Source organism: Oryctolagus cuniculus, chromosome 7 (assembly GCF_964237555.1).
Source record: "Oryctolagus cuniculus chromosome 7, mOryCun1.1, whole genome shotgun sequence".
Taxonomy (NCBI): Eukaryota; Metazoa; Chordata; class Mammalia; order Lagomorpha; family Leporidae; genus Oryctolagus; species Oryctolagus cuniculus.
In genome coordinates, this window is record NC_091438.1 from 87,402,336 (window position 1) to 87,424,229 (window position 21,894).

Consider the following 21,894-nt stretch of genomic DNA (forward strand, 5'->3'; position numbering starts at 1 on the left):
CCTTTTCCTGAGATACTTTGGAATGTGTAAGCTTTTTTTTTAGACTCTTAGGACAAGCAGACATTTCAAGGGATGTTTGAAGGGTGTTCCTAGGATGAATTATGCCTTCTTGAAAATGCATGCATAAAATAGAGACCCTTAAATTGACGTGACTCTTGCTTTTCTCATGTCCCTTTTGATTGGATAAGTTCTCATTAGTCCTTGTTTTCGGCTCAGTAATCTCTGTTGGTGATTATTCTGTTGGCATATTGCACAGTTTTTGTTGTTGTTTTTGTTTTTACTTTCCTTTGTTCTTTCTGCTAATTATCTTTGAGCCACTCAGTCATCAACTAGGATTTTTCTACCATAGGAGAAAGAAAATCAGTTTCGTTCTTTAGATAATTACTTTGTTAAATGTTTTGATGAGAAAAAGGGTGAAAATTTTTTGGATTACTGGATAATTCGAGGATTTTTTTAAAGCCTTTGGATTTCATTAATAACTCCTTTTATTGCCAGAGTTACTCAGTATTCTGTATCTTATCATTATATTACTTTAAAAACCATTTAAATTCATTTCCCTTTATATTTCTGGGGGGATTAGGAAGAGTGAGAAAGAACTTTTTAATCATTTAATTTTTCTTTTTGAATTCGTAGATTTTTGGCACTCCCTTTTCTCTGGAATTTAGATTCAGAGAGCAAGCAGATGGTACCCAGGGTTCTTTGAAAAAGCCCTGTTTTTTTTTTTTTTTTTTTTTTTTAACTATTTCTAGCTCCTTTCTTTTAACAAAACTTTGTGTTGCTCATAATGAAAATCAAGATCCAGTATCATTGCAAAAGCATTTTCTATCTATTCAGGCATGCCAGGTGGCAGGGAAGAGGTGGGAAATAGTCTGATGCACTCGCTTTGAGGAGCATGTCTCCTTCACGCAGGAGCACCGATAGCCTATTACCATGCACAGAATATCTGATTCGTTTTATTTCTTTCTTATTTTTTTAAAAAATTTATTTATTGGAAAGGCAGAAGTACAGAAAGAGAAAGAGAGAGAGAATGAAAATGATATAGACAGACAGATCTTCCATTCACTGGTTCACTTCCTAAATGGCCACATGGCTGGGCAGGGCCAGGCTGAAGCCAAGAGCCAGGAGCTTCTTCCAGGTTTCCTTGGGTCATCTTCTGCTGTTTTCCTATGTGCATTAGCAGGGAGCTAGATCAGAAGTGGAGCAGCCAGGACCCATTGGTGCTCACATGGAATGCTGGCATTGTAGACAGCAGTTTAACTCATATGCCACAGTGGCAGCCGCATATATTTGCTTAGAATATTAAAGGAAGTTTGAGAAGATGAGAAGCCAAAACTAGTTATTTATTTTATGACTCATATATTCAGAAATTTATATCAAATTAGGGTATTACAGAAGAAATTCTTTCATCTTCCTTCCATTTATTTGTTTTTTCCTACCTCTAAGTCCTGAATTAAGTAAAGGGAAATTACCATGATCAGAACGACCCTGTTAGTAGCTCTCATAAAATGGCTCCAAAATATAAAAGCAATGTATTTCCAAGTTGAGAGTAGGTGGACTTTTGTATGCATATTCAAAGTCTCTGCAGAGAGAAGGGAATGTGCTAGACAGTCAAATTACTGGATGTTTTCTGTATATATTTATGAAAATCTTATTTTTCTGGGTGCAGATTTGTAGGGTCTGCTAGAGTAAGACATAGTAATTAAAAATATGTTCCATAATTAATTTTCTACAATGTTTTTCTTGATCAAGTTAAGTAAATACATTTCATTTCTTTATTCATCTTGATAAACATATATATAATCACATCTAGTTTTTCTTATATTTGGTAATAATATAAATTTTATTTTTAGAGTTAATTCAAGTACCATATTATTGTTTCATGAATGAAGAGAACGTTGATTCCTTTGTTAATTGAAAACACCTCAATATTATATTCAGTCTTGAACATCTCAGAACAGAGAAGAAAAATTATTTCTTCCAGTTAACTCATTTGAATCTTATTTCCTTTAAAAATCTTGTCATTCACTGATGAAATGCTATATTTTGGGGACCATGTTTCTCCTGATAAAATAAACAGCATCTTTTCTACTAAAAAATTACCTGAACTTCTAAAGCATTTTAAAAAATTCCAAATATATCAGAAGTCCACAGAAGGTTGAAAATGCAGCCTTTGAATTTTCCATTGGGTAGTACATTTCTTTAGGTAAATATTTTCCTTAATATTTTTTTCTTTCTGAAAATCTACTCTCTTTTCTCTCTGAAGGTAGCATGAAATAGTTTATGTAAAATGAAACTTGAACCATTACTAAGTCTCAAATTAAACTTACCCCTCAAGGCTTCAAAAGAGTTTCACTTACACTAAGGAATTTCTCTCTCTCTCTTTCTGCATGTGTGTATATGTCTCTTTGCTCATTGATAATGGTGTGGTAGTAAGGTGGTTTCTGATTTCAGCCGTGATAGAAAACTATTGTTCTCTCTCACACACACAATTAAAGTTAAACAAGGGTGAGCTACCACTTCTTTGAAATAAGCTGAGTGTCCGGAAGGAGGAAGGATGCCACTTTGGGGATAGCAGTAGAGCAGCGTTTGTTGAGACATCTTTACTTCTGTAGTGAAGAATCTGCCTGTGCTGTAAGAATCTCATGGGTAAACCTATGTCTGAAAGATGTAGAAAAAGGTGATCATAACCTAAATTCTCCTAAGGCAGAGAACTCACAAATTAAGTTACAGGAACGTTTTAATTCTTTTGTGGGACCACTATTAATATTCAGGTAAATATTGATTCCTAGAAACCTACATTGCTAAAATAGTTAATTTTTGAAACATTAGCTCAGTATTTTCCAAATCACTCGACTTTTTAGAAAGTACTGGGAAATCACCTTGTTGTCTATGCATTAAAGGCAATAAAGAAAAATGGTATATGAATTTGATGTTTTGTTTCTTAAATGCAAAGGATAATTTCCTAATCTGCACCTATTTAAGATACTTTCAGCCATCCATGGTTGCTGCGAATGTGTGAGGACACAGTTTGTTGCTAGGTAAGTGATATAGATGATTGCCATTTTTAACAGTGAACATGAGGTCATGTCTGTTTCCATGCCAACAGATCCTCTTGGGAGAGTATATTCAGTAAAAGCCCGGAGGTGGTGACTCCTTTGCAGCTCCAGTGCTGCCAGCGCCTGGTAGAGCTTTGTAAACAGTGCCTGCTAGTGGTTTACAAATATGCAAGTGACACAAGAGGATCACTCTCAGGCTTTGCTCCTGACTGGGGTCATTCCAGGTACTTGTTTACATTCTCTGTTCCCTGTGAGTTTTACATAAAGTAATGCCACAGCACTGTTTGAAACTGAGAGTCTGTTTTTGCTTCTATGGCTAGAGAGAATGCTGAATTCTGAAAAGTCTTATGTGCTGTTATCTACAAATGATTTCTAAAGTACAATCTTTTAAGGCACTGACCATGGACAGCAATCCCAAGCCTGAAGGTTATATCGATTATATACATAGAATGAGACTGTTTGGCATATATAATTTTGCTTTCAAAAAACATCTAATATAGTAATAAATTTTACTTTTGTTTTCCCAGAGGAATAGGTCACTGCTTATCCTTGAGCCTGCTACACTCAGGAAAGATGCTTCCAGTTAGTTTTTATTGTTCAGTATGCTTCTCTTATGCCTTTCATCACCAAACAAATCTGTAGGAGGCGCCTTCTGATAAGTTCAATCTAAACATTGAATTTTATAAATATTGTCTAGCTAAAAAGGTAATATTCCAAAAGCACACAAAAATATTATTTTAAACTGAAAAAACATAAAGAATAAGCAAGAAGTACATTTTAAAATTTCTCAGGGCAATTGTGGTCCCCATTAGAAATAAAGATGAGCATATGACTTTTGATTTTGGTATGTGTAAAACCGCAGTGCTATTCAGGATTGAATAAAGTAAACTGTGACTCTGAAAAAGTAGTGAGGACTTAAAAATCAACTGCTAATGGAATAAACAATGAGGCGAATGGGACCAGTATCACTTAGGTTTTCTTTTTGAAAGACCTACAAATTGACATTTATAATAAGGGTTTCAGGGAGTATAAGAAAGCTAACTTTTTACAAAAGTAACTTGCAGTAGAAGAATGGCTCAGAATTTTATACACAAAAAAAACTACTGAGAGAAATTTTTAATCTTTTCCTTGGTTTCTGTCTTTGTACTTTTGTGGGACTTCTAATCTATTCTAAGCTTTCTGTAAATAGAAACTGATCACAACATTAGCATTAAACACCAATATAGAAAATATGTAAATGACAGTTAAATTATTAAAATAAAATGTTACTTTCATTAATACTTTAACATAATTTAAAAGAACAACAGCTATTTTTAGACATTATAGCATATAAACACAGAGCCTTCTCTTTAAGGGGTGATACTCTGGGGCTGTGATCAGGAAGACCTTAAATTCCAGTATAAGGAAAAGTTTACTAAGATTCTTAAATGCTAGTGCTACCAGTTTCAGAGTTCATAACCCAATTTCATGGGTGGATCTTGTTGCTTTAGTGGGTAGGCAAAATGGGATGAGTCTTCCTGCTTGCACTGGAGGAAGAGTTATGTCTTACAGTTGCTCAGACCATTGGATTTTCTTCACCACCTGACAGTCAGTTCTGATAATTGCTCAAAGTAACCCCAGTCTAGTGACTGTAAGCATGTTGGGGTGCCGGTAAATGCACCTTTGTTTCTGCTTACCTTCAGAACCATTTGAAAGAAAAATACCAGAGTCAGACAGGTGGTCACCAAAATAGAGTTCTACTATTGATCAAAGTTACATTGGGTGGAGGGAGGGCAAGGGGCATGGTGTAGATGTGAACCAAGTGAGTTTCCTATTGTGGAATTCAAGAATTAAACTTGTCCACCCCAAAGCACAGCTGGGTCAACCCAAACTTTCCACTAACACTACCCCATGAAGTTTAGCTCCTTGAGCACTGACAGGCAAAAAACAAGAATGTATTCTTTCTGCAGAAAGGATGAGTCAGAGAGAAGCCAAATACACCTTTTTCTCCTTTTAAAACCCACAGTTTGGAAATTTGGATAACTCAGTCCTGTAAAGAGGCCAGGAAGTTCTTTTACATGGAAACACACATGTGGAGGCAGGAATATAAACATTTCTGCCTAATATTCAATTATTAAAACCCAGTCAGTGTCACATAAATTTAAAAACATGTAAAAAGTGGCCATATTTCCTTCATATGAAAAGGCATCTATAACATTGACTGTCCATGAAGATGTCACTTAATATTTATTAATAGATTGATAAATTTCATTTATGAACTTTACCTGATGAAGCATAAATATAAATTTATATGTGTGTAAATAAGTATACTTGATATAAATAATTTATGTGATATACATAAATAATTTATGAAGAAATATATTTTTGGCTAATTTATCCATAAAATTAAGAAAGGAAAAAAATAGAGCTCACATTAGTCAGGTTTTGAAGACTATATTTATCTTGACCAAAGATCTGTGGGATATTTTTTAAGAGGATTTAAAGACTATAAGACCTCTGTTGCTTGAAAGAGAGGGTCATCAACATTACAGTCCCAGAAAAATGATAATAATTTCATAGGCACACCAAGTGAAAAGCCATTTCTCACAGGTAGATTCATAGTGACTTACAGATAGGACTGTACTTGAACCTCCCTGGTCAATTAGAAATATATAACTACTGGTTTATCTCCAGGACACTGGAATTCTTGACCAGCTCCACAGGTCACTTACTTGAGAAGCAATGTGAACTCCAAACACTTTTCAACCTCAGCGTCTCTGTGTTTCTGTTTCTTATGCACTGAGCCTTTACATAAACTCATCTCACAAGGCGTTCCATAGCTAAAAACATTTTTTAAAACCATCAAGTTAGCACTTTGCTTTGGTAACAGCACTAGATACATGGACAAATCCTTCCTCTGGTGACAAGTATGAAAGTTGGATTAAAATACCAATTTATTAGCTTGAGGACGTTAGAGGATTAATCAGATACTTGTTAATGAGTACTTGTTAGAACTGAGTCATGCTTTGACAGCCTTGTGAGTCTAAGGTAAAAAGTCCAGGACCTTCCAAAGATTGGGGGTCTTATTAAACACCCCAGGTTCCTAGGAGTAATGGTGCCTTAGATGGTTTGCAAAGCAAAATTTGACAGAATTCAAAGGGAAAAGTATGACGAATCTTTAACAAGAGAGGGATATTTTGAAAGTCATTTCTCAGGAAAAAAATCAGTAAAGATGCAGAAAATTGTGACAAAATAATTAATGGAAAACTGTCTTATATGGAAGTGAATCAACTTCAGAAATGCAATATACTGAGCACATTAGGGACTTTTAAAAAATCAACCTGGTAGTTGAGTAACAAAATAAATTTCAACAAATTTCAGAAGATTGAAATCATGTGAGTATTTCTTTAAAATATTTATTTTATTTACTTGAAAGGCAGAGTTATAGGACACGGGAGAGATAGAGAAAGAGATTTTCCATCCACTGATTGTTGCTCCAAATGACTGCAATGGCCAGGGCTCAGCCGAGCTGAAGCCTGGAGCCTAGAATTCCCTCCAGGTCTTTCACATAGGTGACAGAGGCCCAAGTACTTGGTCCATCTTCCACTGCTTTCTCAGATGCATTAGCAGCGAGCTGGATCAGAAGCTGAGCAGGCCAGCACTTGAACCAGTGCTCAGATACGGGATGCAGAGTCACTGTTGGCAGCTTAACCTGCTACACTGCAACATCAGCCTCACAGAGCGTTTATTCTGTCCACAATGTCTTTCAGCCTTCAAGTGTATAATGAGCAAGAAATCCATACTTAAAAGATGCTATATAACTGATGAATCAAAGAAGAAATCATAATGGACACAAAAATATTTTGAACTGAATAATATAAAAATATGAATAAAATTTATAGGACATTTCAAAATCATTATTAGAGTGATATTTACAGACTTTAGTGGGTTTACTAGGAAAAATAAAGGTGAAACTCAATCAGTAATCTGGAAAGATAACAAAAACCACATTCAAAAACAAATGTCAAAGAGGGCTGATGTTGTGGTGCAGTAGTTTAACCCATTGCCTGCAGTGCGGCATCCTCTATAAGCACTGGTTCAAGTCCCAGCTGCTCTACTTATGATCCAGCTCCCTGCTAATGTTCTTGGAAAAGCTATGGAAAATGGCCCAAAACCTTGGGCTCCATGCCCATGTAAAAGCCAGGATCCTGGCTTTGGCCTATCCCAACCCCAGTGTTTCAGCCTGCTGGGGGAGTGAACCAGTTGATGGGAGACCTCTCTCTGTCTCTCCCTCTCTCTGTGTCAAAATCTTTAAAAACAGATGAACCCAAAGAATATAGAAGAAAGGAATAATAAAATTGTGAGCAGAAATTAATGGTATAATGAAACAAACAGAATAAAGATGATAAGCATAGCCAAAAAAAGATTTTAGGAAGGAATAATAAGAATGGATGAATATCTGATTAAGAATATAAAAGTAATGAATAGTTAACATCTGCAACAAAAAGGGAGATCTGACTGCAGACCCTACAAATATTTAAAAACTTGATAAAGTATTATGAATATTTTCATGCCAATAAACTTGGTAATTTAGATGAAGCTAAAAAATTCCTAGAAAAGTACATATCAGCAAAAGTGACACAAAAAGAAATAGAAAGCCTTAAATAGTTTTATAACTACTAAAGAAACATATTTGATAATTACAATCCCTCCCACAGAGAACACTCCTGGTTTTATGTGGCTTCAGTAGCCAATTTGATCAAACCCACTCAGAGAACAAAAAAAGAGGGAACTTTTTTCCCTTGTTTTATGAGGCTGCTATTTTTGATAGCAAAACCTGACCAGGGCATTATGGCAAAGAAAAATGAAGTCCAATCTCACTCCCACACATAGATGCAAAACTTTTAAAGCAAATATTATCAAACTGAACCCAAACAGCTTATACTGGATAATAGTCATTATGAACTCCAGCTTATTGCATTAATTTAAGGTTGCAAGAACATTGAAAAATTAGTGGACTTTGCTACATTAATAGAATAAAAGACCATTTTAAAAGATACAGATAAATCACCTCATACAATTCAGTATACAGTCATGCTTTTAAAAATGCTTAGCTCGCTAGAAACAAAGAGAAATTCCTCAATCTAATAAAGCATAACTACATAAAAAACTTGCAGTAACCATACTTAATGTTGAAATGTTGAAGGTGTTCCTTTATACCATCACTTCTATTCAGCACTGTATTAAGGACCCGGTTTAATGAGGCAAACAAAAGAAATAAAAGGCATTAGGCATGAAAGAACTAGAGTTCATACTACTAGATTTAACAGTGTTAGTATAAATCTTAAAAAAACCTGTAGATAAATTTTTAAGTAAATGTGACTTTGTTGATGAAATCACAATAAGAAAGTCAATTGTATTTTTATTTACCAAAAATGAACTAAAATTTTAGAAATGATTTTAATAGCCTGAAAGAGGATCTAAAACTTGGGAGTAAATTGAGCAAAAACAATTAAGACATTTATGTCAAAAATGTAAGCAGGAGAAAGATATACCTACTTCATCATTGAAATCAACATTATTAATGCCAATTCCTCTCAAATATTTCCATGCATCTATAAATTCAATGTAATACTATTATAAAGCCCCCTTCCATTTTTATTTTTATTTTGGAACAGAAAATGTTTCACTATATCTTTTTTGGGGAAATGAAAGTTCTAAGACTCATACAGAAAACCAAAGGAATAAGAATAGGTAAGACAATCTTGAAGTAGAAAATGCAATGATAGGGTTTATTATCTATAATATATCAAGATTTAAAGCTAAAGCTATGTAAGATAGTGTAATACTGGCAAAAAAGAATAAACAAATATACCAATAGAACCATTCATAAAGCATAAAACCAATACAGATCTACCTGGAGCTTTGAAATCTGTCCAAAGGGAGTATGCTTGATTTATGGCAATTGGTAAAAAAGAAGTTTATTTAAAAAAATTATGCTAGGGCAGTTGGATTTCCAAATAATAATAAAAATTAAACTTTATCTACACTATGAAACACAAATCAGTTCCAGATTAATTTTTTTAATAGATGTGGAAATCAAAACTAAAGATTTCAGAAGATAATATAGGTATCTTGAGGTATGCAATGATTATAAAAATGGAATTAAAGAGTACTAATCATAATGAAAATATGAATACATTTGACTCTATTAAAAATAAGAATACATGTTGATCAGAAGATCCAACAAGAGATGAAGAACCTTGCAAGCCACAGGATGAAAGAAGGTGTTTGCAACCCATAAAATCTATAAAAATGTTTGTGCAGATTATGTTATGAGGTCTTGCAAATTTCTAAGGAAAAGAAGTCTACTCAATAGAAAAATGGGGAAGAAACTTGAAAAGACCAATAAACATTTGAAAAAGGTATTTAATAATCAGGCAAATGCAAAAATCACAAAAACACTGCATACCAATTGATGAGCATGTAGAGTAACAGGAACTCTATTGCACGGCTGTGATAGGGAAAATTGTTGCCTTTTACATACACTTTTCTGTTTCATACTGAATCTACGTTTTCACAGCTATTCTATTCACAATAAACTCAACCGAAATGTATAGACCATGTACCAAGGTCCTTATTAAAAAGTTTTAAGGATGAAGTAATTAAACACATAGTACCATTTATAGTCTTAGTCTAAGATAGCTTGACACATCTGTTTCAAAGCAGGGATGGTCTTGCTAGTGAGGCTGATGTTCTAAATCTATAGATTATAAATAGTATTTATTGTACATTTTTCATTCTATTTGAGCTAGTCATGGATTTTTTTCACAATGAGAAAACAGGCCCAAAGAGGTTAAATGGCTTATCCAAATGCACATTGGTAGCATGTGGCAGAGGTGGAACTTGAAACCAGGACACACCCATCAAATCAAAGTTAAGATCACAGGACAAGGCACTTCTACTATTGTCAAAGAGGTGCAAAAAAGTAAGTGTTCATGAAAATGAGAAGGTGCAACCCTTGTATCTTGCTGGTGAGCATAGAAAATGGTATAGCAGCTGTGGAAAAAAGTTTGGCAGTTTCCTAAAAAAGTGAAATATAGAATTACCATACGACCCAGTAACTCCACTCTTAGGTGTACACCTAAAAGAACTGATAAAAAGGAGTCAAAGAGCAGAGCTTTAGACATTAATGTCCATAGCAGCATTATTTATAATAGCCAAAGATGGAAATAATGAAATTGTACATCAATAGGTGAATGGATAAAATATATATGCTCAAATAGTAGAATGCAATTCAGCCATAAAACAGAATGGAATCATGCTACAACATGGTAGACCTTGAACATATGCTAAGTTAAATAAGCCAGACACAAAGAACAAATATTGTGATTCCATTTATTTTAAATATGTAGAATAGGCAAACTTATAGAGATGGAAAATAAAATATATGACACCAGGAAGAGGAAGAAGAAAATGGGAGTTTAGTATCTTTTGAGTGTGGAGTTGTTTTTAGGGTGATGGAAACATTGTGAATATACTTACTCTGAATTGTACACTTAAAATGATAAGAAAACGAATAGTGAATTTCATATTTTATGTATTTTACTACAACAATTTTTAAAAACCCACCTACTAGGAAAATGAGCTTACTTTGGGGGTAGGGATCAGGAGTCCTGGTCATATTCCAGGAAGATACCAGAAGAGGTGTAGTTTACACTTTCAAGGTTCGTTTCCTACCAGTGTTTAAATGCTCCATATTCTAGAGATCCTCCCACAGTCAGCAATAAAATGGCACATAAAAGACCAACTGATTATTTATCCATCATGAATTAAACAAATACATGTTCTTTTTATTTTTATTATTTGAAAGAGTGACAGAGAAGGAGAGATAGAGACAGAGATCATCCATCTGCTGGTTCACTCCCTAAATGGCCACAATGGTGAGGGCTTGGGTAGGCCAAAGCCAGGAGCCAGGAGCCAGGAACTCCAACCAGGTCTCCCATGTGAGTGGCAGGGGCAGAGCACTTGGGCCGTCTTCTGCTGCTTTCCCAAACGCATTATCAGGAAGCTAGATAGGAAGCAGAGAAGCTGGGACTCAAACCAGCACTCCAAAATGGGATTCTGGTGTTACAGTTGGTAGTTTAACCTGTTGCACCACAACAGCTGGCCCCCAAATGTTTGAAAATTGGATAAGTGGAACTGTGTACACCTAGCCTGAGGGATGAGATGAGGCCATGTGTCTGAAGTACCTGGAGACTGTGTAGTCTGAGGCATTTCTCCTTAGTTCAAGGTAGCTATTTTGCATATCAAGAACTTAACCCTACCATTCAACCCAGCCATCCCACTCCTTGGAATTTACCCAAAGGAAATTAAATTGGCAAACAAAAAAGCGGTCTGCACCTTAATGTTTATTGCAGCTCAATTCACAATAGCTAAGACCTGGAATCAACCTAAAGGCCCATCAACAGTAGACTGGATAAAGAAATTATAGGATATGTACTCTACAGAATACTATACAGCAGTAAAAAACAATGAAACCTGGTCATTTGCAACAAAATGGAGGAATTTGGAAAACATCATGCTGAGTGAAATAAGCCAGTCCCAAAGGGACAAACATCATATGTTCTCCCTGATCGGTGATGACTAACTGTGCACCAAAAAGGAAACCTGTTGAAGTGAAATGGACACTATGAGAAATGGTGACTTGATCAGCCCTTACCCTGACTGTTGATGAACAACTTAATACTTTATCCTTCCTAGTATTTTTTTTTGTTTGTTCTACTTAATGCTATTGGTTGAATTCTGTAATTAATACACAGTTATTCTTAAATGTTGATACTTAACTGAAAAAATGATCCCTGTTAAACGTTAAGAGTGAGAATAAGAAAGGGAAGAGATGTACAATTTGGGACATGCTCAAGCTGACTTGCCCCAAACGGTAGAGTTAGAAACATACCAGGGGATTCCAATTCAGTCCCATCAAGGTGGCATGTACCAATGCCATCTCCCAAGTGATCAATTTCTGTTCACAATTGATCATAATGATAGGACTAAGAACCAAAGGGATCACATAAACAAGAATAGTGTCTGAAAATACTAACCTATAGAATAAAAAAGGGAGAGAACGATCCAACATGGGAAGGGGGATACACAGCAGACTCATAGAATGGCAGATGTCCTAAACAGCACTCTGGCCTCAGAATCAGCCCTTAAGGCATGCAGATCCGGCTGAAAAGCCCATGAGAGTATTTCAGGCATGGAAAGCCAAGACAAAAACAAAAACAAAAACCTAAATGAAAGATCTCTGTGAGTGAGATCCCAGTGGAAAGAACAGGTCATCAAAGAAGGAGGTACCTTTCTCTGAAGGGAGGAGAGAACTTCCACTTTGACCATGGCCTTGTCTAAATATGATCAGAGTCGATGAACTCAAAAGGCTTCCAAAGCCTTGGCAACTCATGATAAGAGCCTAGGGTGATTACTGATGCCATAAACAAGAGTGTCAATTTGTTAAGTCAACAACAGGAGTCACTGTGCACTCACTCTCCATGTAGGATCTCTGTCCTTAGTGTGCTGTACATTGAGATTTAATGCTATAACTAGTACTCAAATAGTATTTTTCACTTTGTGTTTCTATGTGGGTGCAAACTGTTGAAATCTTTACTTAATATGTACTAAATTGATCTTCTGTATCTAAAGAGAATTGAAAATGAATCTTGATGTAAATGGAAGGGGAGAGAGAGTGGGAAAGGGGAGGGTTGCGGGTGGGAGGGAAGTTATGGGGGGGAAGCCATTGTAATCCATAAGCTGTACTTTGGAAATTTATATTCATTAAATAAAAGTTAAAAAAAAAAAGAATACTCTAAATTCTGGTGGGCACTAGGTGCAGCATTTGAGATGCTGCTTAGGACCACCCACATACCATATCAGGGTGCCTGGTTTTAGTTCTAGCTCCTCACTTCTTGTCCAGCTCACTGCTAATGCATACCCCCAGGGAGGCAGGAGGGAATGACTCAAGTACTTGGGTCCCTGGCACCTCTGTGGGAGACTCAGATGAGCTCTGGGATCCTGGCTGTGATCTAACCTACTCTTGGTTGTTGCAGGCATTCAGGGAGTGAACCAGCAAATGGGAGGTCTCTCTCTGTCTTTCTATTTCTCTCTTTCAAATAGAAATGAAAATAAAATTTTAAAAATTGAAAGAATATATAAAACATACAGAATATGCGGAGGGAAAATGAAGCTGTAAATTGTTCACATTTTTTGGTGCTTTACGCAAAGTAGTCAGACATGGGCTAGAAATCCACTGCTTTGAAATAGTCTTCCCGCTAAAAATATACATTGTGTTGTTTAACTTTATTTCAAAAATAATCTTTGATGTTTAGGTAGTATGGGATCTCCCAAGAGATATTAATGAAGATACTAAGGTAAATAATCCATTATGTTTCACTGCAATACTTTAAAATATCTCACAGCACTTTCTTTAGGGAAGCAAAATGTTCCTTCCAAGTACGATTTCATAATCTTTTCTTAGTTAATACTGAAATTCTTTTTCTTTTTAAATATTAAAAGAAGTTTCATTTTTACTTTTTCTGATTCAATTAAAAAGTTAAGTGTTGTGGAATGTATATTTTTCTGCTTTTTAGGTTATTTGATATTTCATTATTTCTGAAAAAATTATTTTAATAATTATACATATTAGTTTTTAAATTGAGACTCATATAGCAATGATGTGAGATTGTGATGTCAATAGGTGTAGTTGCTGGGAGCACAGATGTTGGGCTTAGCCTGCCTGGTGTTTGAATCCTAGCTCTGCCACTTACTATCTGTGTATCCATGGGCAAAGCAGCTAATTCCTTCTTGCTTCATGAAGTTTATTCATCTATAAAATGGAACTAACAATACCATAGAGAACTGTTGTTAGAACTAAATGAGTTAATATTTGTATAGCAACTAGTATAGTGCTAAAAATACTATTTAAATATTTATTCAGTAAAAATAGCATAATTTAGCTGTCGTACTGGACTCTGTACTTTTTTCAAGTGTGAAACGGAGATCTTTTATTCAAAAATTTATGTGATGGTTACTAAAATGTCAATTGTAATTATTGCTTGGACATTCTTTGAAAGAAAGCTGTTGGGAGTTACTATGTATCATTACTTGTCAGTGTCAGTGTAATTAGGATGAATTTTCAAGTGAAGTACAAATAACCCTCATTTAATATAGAATTGTATTTTTTTTGAGCAAAAACCTTATTCTCTTCTGTACCTCCATTCTAGATATGAAGGGCAGCCTTCTCATGGCAGAATATATTAGATTAATCATCATGACTTCAACAGTTCTTAACATAATAATTCATATAAATTACCCGAGTTATATTAAGAAAATAATTTATGTAATTTATGATGTGAGAAATCAATTGTTTCATTATTCATCACCCATTATACAATTTTGTTTTAATTTGGTTTGTTGTCTATTATTTTACTGCTCTATTAACTTAATGATTTGAGCAATTATTTATAGTTTGTGATATTAGATAATAGATTTAGAGGATATTATTAGATAATTCATGATGAAGATGATGTCTATGGATATTAGAGAAAATTCTGTTATTTTAATCTGAATACTATGTTCAGTTTGATTATAATGAATTCATTTTCTTTTAATAAAATTCATGTAACACAACTGTAAGTATAATTTTCCATTGACATAATGGTATCCTAGCTATCAATATTATTTAACATAGGTAGGTAGCTAATAATGTCCTTGGACTTCACTTTCTTCATATATTTATATATATACATATATTTATGGAAATATCACTTGAGGATTCTAATGTCAAATGAAGAAAATATAATAAATGATTTGATATTCTACTATTGTTTATTTTTCCAAGACCACTGCTAATTAAAAATTTCCTATCACTATTTCTGTTCTTGGAATTCCTTAATTTATAAGTATTTTGTCCTTTATAGCATGTCCTTATCATTACAAGGACCTACACTTTGAATAACATTGTTTCTTTGCATTATGTTTACGTGGATTTCCTCAACCACTTCTGTCTGGACATATAGATTGAAAGGGCATACTACTAACCAAGGTTTTTCACAGAAAAATGGATTATACAAGTGCACAATTTCCTACTTGCAATTCCTAATTTCCAAACCTTTGAAAATAAAAACAAAAACCAAAGAAAAGGATGCATTTGTTGACAAATCTACCTGCATTTATATTAAGCTATTTATAATCTCTGTCTGATTTATTGTGAATATTTGTGCATTTTATTACAGAAATATTAGTGGTTCATTACAGGATGCTTACCCAGACTCTGATGAGGTGTCACAGAGTATATACACTACATGGTTTTACTAAAATCTGAAAAAAAATCATATAGCCTATAATAGACTAATTTGCAAGAGTTACTTACATGTGATATCATGATTATTTCTGATGTTCTGTAAACATAAATACTATGCTATATGAATTTATAATTACAATTGTTCAACTTTTTCTTTAATGAAGCATCAATGATATTGAACTATAATTAGTATTCTCATCATCCTTGAAGCAAATAATTATTGCAAATATGGATAGTCAAATTCTCATGTTGAATATTTTTAAGAAATATTTGATTGACTCCACATACTAATAACAAGAACTGATGCAAAATTCTAAATTAACATGAGCCACATAAACAGTTTCATAGCATAGAGTGGAGTGACTCCTGAGGAGATGTTTGGATACCAACATTCTGTTACATCCATAGTCAATTCTTTCCTTCTCCCCTCCTATTCTCAGTCTAGGAAAGAAAATCTTTTTCTGTGAGTTGCTTTGTTGTTATGGTAACATTTTTCATGTATGATAAGTATGTAAATTACTAACCACATAAATAAAAGATGTTAATACTAATTTGCTTATAATAGTCTAATTTTAAAACTATCATTTCTAGGTATTTACTGCCAGGAAGTACCCAGTTCTTCATGAGAACACCAACTTTCAACATGAAATACAATTCACCTGGAATGACTCGCTCCAATGTTTTGTTTACATCCCGATATGGCCATTTGTGAAACAGAAGGGAAGATCGCCATGGGTTATGCATAATAGTAATTCATTTTTTTCCCTCAAGTGGAACATGCAAAGAAAGTGACCATTAAGTGCTGTTTTATGTATATATGACTTAAATATGTGTGAAAATATATACACATGCACTCAAATAACATATATATTTATTATAATATTTGAAAGAAGAATTAGCAGAAAATTGAAGACTTAACCTTTCTGGAAATATAATAAACCATGTTAAATTTGTTTACACAAATATGTGAATGTCTAGAATTTGCTAGGTTTATAATTAATTCCTTCCTACTAGAAATGTTATTTTTGCTGCAGAGTATATAAAACAGAATTAATCTTGAATATCCCATTACAGTGTTAAATTATTTTCTAGATAACACAGCTTTTAACTTGAAAAAGCATTAATAGCATAATACCTTATTAATACTCCTATATGTAGTAGCCATTTAAAATGAACCAAAAAAGATTTAGAAACCTGATGTTGCTTGATGATAGAATTAAGTATAAAACGGGTTTATCATTACAATAGCACATTATAAACTACTGGAAACATCTTAACCTGATTTTCCAATATTTTTATTCCCCTAAGTAGAAATTTAACTGCTTGTAATAATAGACATTTTCAGTAAGGATCTGGTAAGATCATTATGATTCAAGTGGAAGACAATCTGGTGGGTTAAAAATAAAAATGTAAACCAGCTTTTATTTTTACTTTTCATAGGGAATCACATAAAGGAATAGAAAATGATGGCAATGATAAAAATCTTTCTGTATGATTTTTGTATCTCATACCACTAATTTTTATTTGGAAGTTATATCTTTGATGGGTTTAACATGTGGTTAAATAAATTTTTTCTGTTCTACATAAATAGAAGAGCTGACATTTCAAACTCATTTTGGTATTATAGGATAATGTGTCACTTATTTTATAAGTCTCTCAAGAATGAGACCAACTTACATTGTGAAGTCTAATACAGTAGTTTCTCATTACACCATATATAGTCAATGGTTTTGACTAGAAGATTCCAGTTACCACATAATTAATATACCCTTGAGGGTTTTGTAAAAAATCAATAAGATTATAAAGTTTTCTTCCTGTCAAAAGTTATTATGCATAAGTTTCATAGCAATTTACTTCCTTATTTTGCTTACAGTTTCAAAAACAATGAGTGAGCTTTCAATTTTCCATAAAAATATAAAAAGCAATGCTTTGACAATGATACCCCCCAGAAAGTATATTATTTACCCTTTAGAAATTTATTTAAACTCCTTCCCTGAATAATTTTATTTTCTCATAAATGCTAATTGTTTGCAAAATTATGACTGTTTCACCTTTTTTTTTTTTTTTTTTTTTACTATCCTCAATACTATTTTCAGTAAATCAGGGAATGTCTCCAAGGCACAAAGAGAACAGAGAGGGGCAAACTGGCTGGGTCTAACACAAACTGGATGGACAGCAAAGCTGCTAGACATGTTTTCTTTTAAAATAACCTTGTGAGGCTGTATTAGACTGAAATAACTCGTTTCTCTCCTAAGTTATTGCTAGTTACCAGATTCTTATGACTACCTTAGATCCAAGTTTCAGTGGATGTTCTTCCTTGCTGGAAGCTTCCTGAAGAAGCTGCAGTGGTCTTTGTGGAAGAGGAGGATAAGGGTGTCAGGAGGGAGCAGTTCACAGGGTAGTGTTCATGATTTCATTTTGAGAACTCTTAACTATGTCATAGATTTCTTAGAAAAAACAATGCGGAATTTGAAATATTACAAAATTACCATAAGAATGATCAACAAGTAAGTCTTTCATGGAGTGGTTTTTTTTTTGTCAATTTTCTTTTTTTTCTTTATTTGATATAATTAGACAGTGAAATAGAAAGAGAAAGGTCTTCCTTTTTCTGTTGGTTCACCCCACAAATGACTGCTATGGCCAGAGCTACTGGCCGACCCAAAGCCAGGAGCCAGGTGCTTCCTCCTGGTCTCCCATGTGGGTGCAGGAGCCCAAGCACTTGGGCCATTTTCTACTGTTTTCCTGGGCCACAGCAGAGAGCTGGACTGGAGGAGGAGCAACCGGGACTAGAACCCGATGCCCATATGGGATGCTACTGCTGCAGGCAGAAGATTAACCAAGAGAGCCATGGCGCCACCCCCATCAATTTTCTTTTAAATTCATCATTTGGCAATGAAAGAGAAATGACTCGAAGTGTCTGATATATGATTAGCTAACTCACAAATGGCTAGTTAATTTGCTAGAATGTATGCTGGAACTTCCATCCTTATTGTACAAGAGTAAAAATTTCATTTAAAACAAAAATTAAGAATACCCAATTTTGAGAGGAACCCTCTCCTCCCCAGAAACACACACACACACACACACACTTTAAAAATGAAGAGTAAATTTAGATTATGGAACTGCCCAACTAATTCATGAACAGATGCAATTTATATAGCTATTTAAGGGTCTGTCCTTATTTTGAGCACTAGAATTTTATTGTTCACATTAACCTATTTATACCAATGCGGTTTGATATGGTGAATTTGTGAATAAAAGCCATGTGCTCATTATTTATATATACTACCTGGTGTGCTTTGGACCATGGCTGCTGTAGTGCTACTCCCTAATGAGCAACTAAGAAGAGAAGATGCAATAAACTATGGAAGTCTCAAGAGGCCATAGAAAAGTTTTAGGGGTATGAAATATTCCTTTGTTTTTATTATAAACTTTTTATTCATAAGGTTAAAACATATCAATATAAGTAATGGTACAGGCCTGACTTTCCCTTCTAGGAGAGAAAATAGCTTTATCTTAAAAACTGCAGAAGCTACTCAATCTTAGCAGGGGGTTTTAATAAGGGATTTGATTTATTTACACTGAAAGCATATTTTCTTCCTGTTACAGAAAAACACATGCTTGCTTATTTGGTAAATCTAAGTTTAGAATGCTTTCTGGAACTGTATGAGATTGATATGATTTCTAGAATTGTCTAAGAAACCACCTTCTTATTTTAAATCATCACCTACAAACATAGTCTGAGATTGCAAATTAGTTTTCACGTGAATAATCCACTATTATAGGTTACATACCATTTGCTTTATGGGATGTGTGGAAGGAGCTAATTGGGGTTCATACTTTAATTTTACCAGAACAAATTTTATCTTACTAGCATTTCACTTATGTTGAATATATAGAAATGTAATGTTACAGGATCAAATATGGAAACGGCAGTGGTAACTCTGGTTATTCATAAAGTGCAAAGATCTATAAAAATTTTATCATATGCCTAAATTAAGACCAAATAAACAAAATCTTCCCACTAGATTCTCTTCTCTTAAACTAAATCCAAATCAAAGCCGAACAAACAAAAAAACCCTGTCTCTTTTCATCTAATATTTATACACAACAAGGTAATAGTGATGTCTTGAACATTAAGAAAGCATTTTCATTTTAATTCTCATTCTAATTTGAAAGCATGTGAGCACATAATTGTGTTAGAATTTTCTTTTTTAAGATTTATTTATTTACTTGAAAGGCAGATTTACAGAGAGAAAGGAGAGACAAAGGGATCTGTCATGCACTGGTTAACTCCCCAAATAGCTGCAACAGCCCAGGATGGGCCAGGCTGGAGCCAGGAGCCAGGAGTTTCTTCCAGGTCTCCTAAATGGATGCAGGGGCCCAACCACTTGGGCCATCCCTCACTGCTGTCCCAGGCACATTAGCTGGAAGCTGGATTAGAAGTGGAGCAGCCAGGACTCGAACCGGCATCCATAAGGGATGCTGGCACTGCAGACAATAGCTTAACCTGCTGTGCCACAGCATTGGCTCCTATTATTGAATTAAAATTTCAGATATTTTATTATAAATGAACCCAAATATTTTCTCCTGTAGCATGTCATTCTGTTTAAAAGTTCTGATCTTTTCAAAAGTACCAAAAATTGCATACAAAAATACCATTATTCGATTTTCTGTAAAGTGCTGTTTCATTCTTAAAGTATAATCTTTAAAAAATAATAGCAATTATCTCACAAATGATAGAAAATATAATACTTTCTATTCTATAATGCTAATTTACACTTTGAATATTTTACTTCTAAGGGTTTAAATAAAAAGTTTAACTGTATAATTGTGTTCCTATAACTTGATGATTCCTTAAATATTTTACTTTCCCCTTAAATTGAAAAATTTGAAATTTTAAAATCCTTATTATTTAAATATGTTGAGCTAATGTTGTCTTACAAATAAATGAAATATTTAGAAACATTCATGATGAAAATTTTATTTCTTAGTATTTTCTTTCTTTCTTTATCCTGTTTTGCAATCTCTAAGTTACCTTTGATGCTTTGACCTTTACATGCACTAAATCAAGAAAAAGGAAATCCTGCCTTTCACACTGGTTTTTTCTTATATTTTATGGTGGTATGTTTTTGCCTCAGCAACAATAAAGCTTAGATAAAATACACTATTGAATCAAGTTCAGGTTTTTAGCTGACATCTTTAAGAATCAGGTATAAAGTCTTTATGCCTAAAAATAAGCATTAATTGTCTGAATCCATATAATGCAAGACACCGACTACAAATAACAATGTTGTAACCAAAAATTGGTATATTAAGACTTATTTCACACTATCAGAATGCCACCCTTTTTTGGTGCCCTTTTTTTTTTTTTTTTTTTTTTTTTTTTTTTTTTTTTTGGCTTCATCATAAATGGGTAAAGGAAAATGTTGAAGGAAAATAAATCAGGTAACATATTCTGCATGAACTGGACTATATTATCTAAGAAAAGCTACATAAAGCTTTTATTTTGTCCCTACCTATTAACTTGAAAGCTGTTGGTAAAGGCATTTTTCAATAGACTATTAAATTAGTAAGAAGGTTTACATTACAAAAGTAATCAAATGATGCTGATATTTCTTTTTCAAAGCCTAACAACGATTCTTGGTCCTGAGCTGTTCAATTCATACAATAACCACTTTACATGCTACAACATTTGAATATTAATGCATTTGCTAAAGATTCTGAATTTGAAGATTAGCTTGAAAGCAATACATTTGGTAATATGAATCATGATTCAAATTATCTCCATGTGCTTTATTACCTGTATATGAATGCAAATGTTGTTACAGAAAATATGCTTGAAATGTCAACACAATGTGCAATTAGCATTGCATTGTCATGCTCCAGCATGTGCTATCTGTATGGCAAAGTTATTTCAATTACTCGGGTGTGTTATTACAATAAAAAATGTTTAACAAAAGAAGGCTATAATATGTCATCAAATGCTTATTTCTGTTTCATACACACACATACACAGATTTTGTAATAGCAGAGACACTTGAAATTGAGCTTTCAGAGTGATCAGATATATTGTCACAGTAATTTTTTCTGCTGTATGTATCTGGCATCATAGATTGTAATAACAGTATTACTTATCTAATCACAATTATGTCAACATTTTAAGGACATTCTCAGGTACGAATTTATAACTTCATCATTGCTAAAACTAAAACTCAGAAGTAAATCTTAGTCTTACTGCCATTTATAACATTGAGATAATTATATATAAAGAACTTAGAATAGTTTTCCTTTAGGGAAAGGAAGTACTTTGAATAAAAGATCCTATGATGGAAATTTTTTTTTTTTGCTTTGTTTTAAGATTGATTAGTTGAAAGGCAGAGTGACAGAAAAAGAGAAACAATGACATTTTCCATCCACTGGTTCACTTTTATATCTTTCTGCAACAGCTGGGGTTGTGCCATCCTGAAGCCAGGAGCCAGGAACTTCATCTGGGTCTCCCAC

General features: G+C 33.8%; 1 protein-coding gene across 6 annotated transcripts in view; it reads left to right on the plus strand.

Moving 5' to 3' along the window:
* The window catches only part of TTLL7 (tubulin tyrosine ligase like 7), a 160,301-nt gene extending 138,949 nt beyond the window's left edge, over positions 1 to 21,352 (plus strand). For 5 of the 6 annotated variants that reach the window (XM_070076955.1, XM_051857531.2, XM_070076957.1 and 2 more), the window contains 2 exons: positions 3,107 to 3,280; positions 15,982 to 21,352. In XM_070076955.1, the coding sequence (XP_069933056.1) occupies positions 3,107 to 3,280; positions 15,982 to 16,102 (295 nt within the window). In that variant the 3' untranslated portion in view covers positions 16,103 to 21,352. Of the gene's footprint in view, positions 1 to 3,106; positions 3,281 to 9,850; positions 12,327 to 15,981 lie in introns of those variants that run through there. The other variant, XM_070076956.1, reaches the window with a different exon arrangement.
* The last annotated feature ends 542 nt before the right edge of the window (positions 21,353 to 21,894 follow it).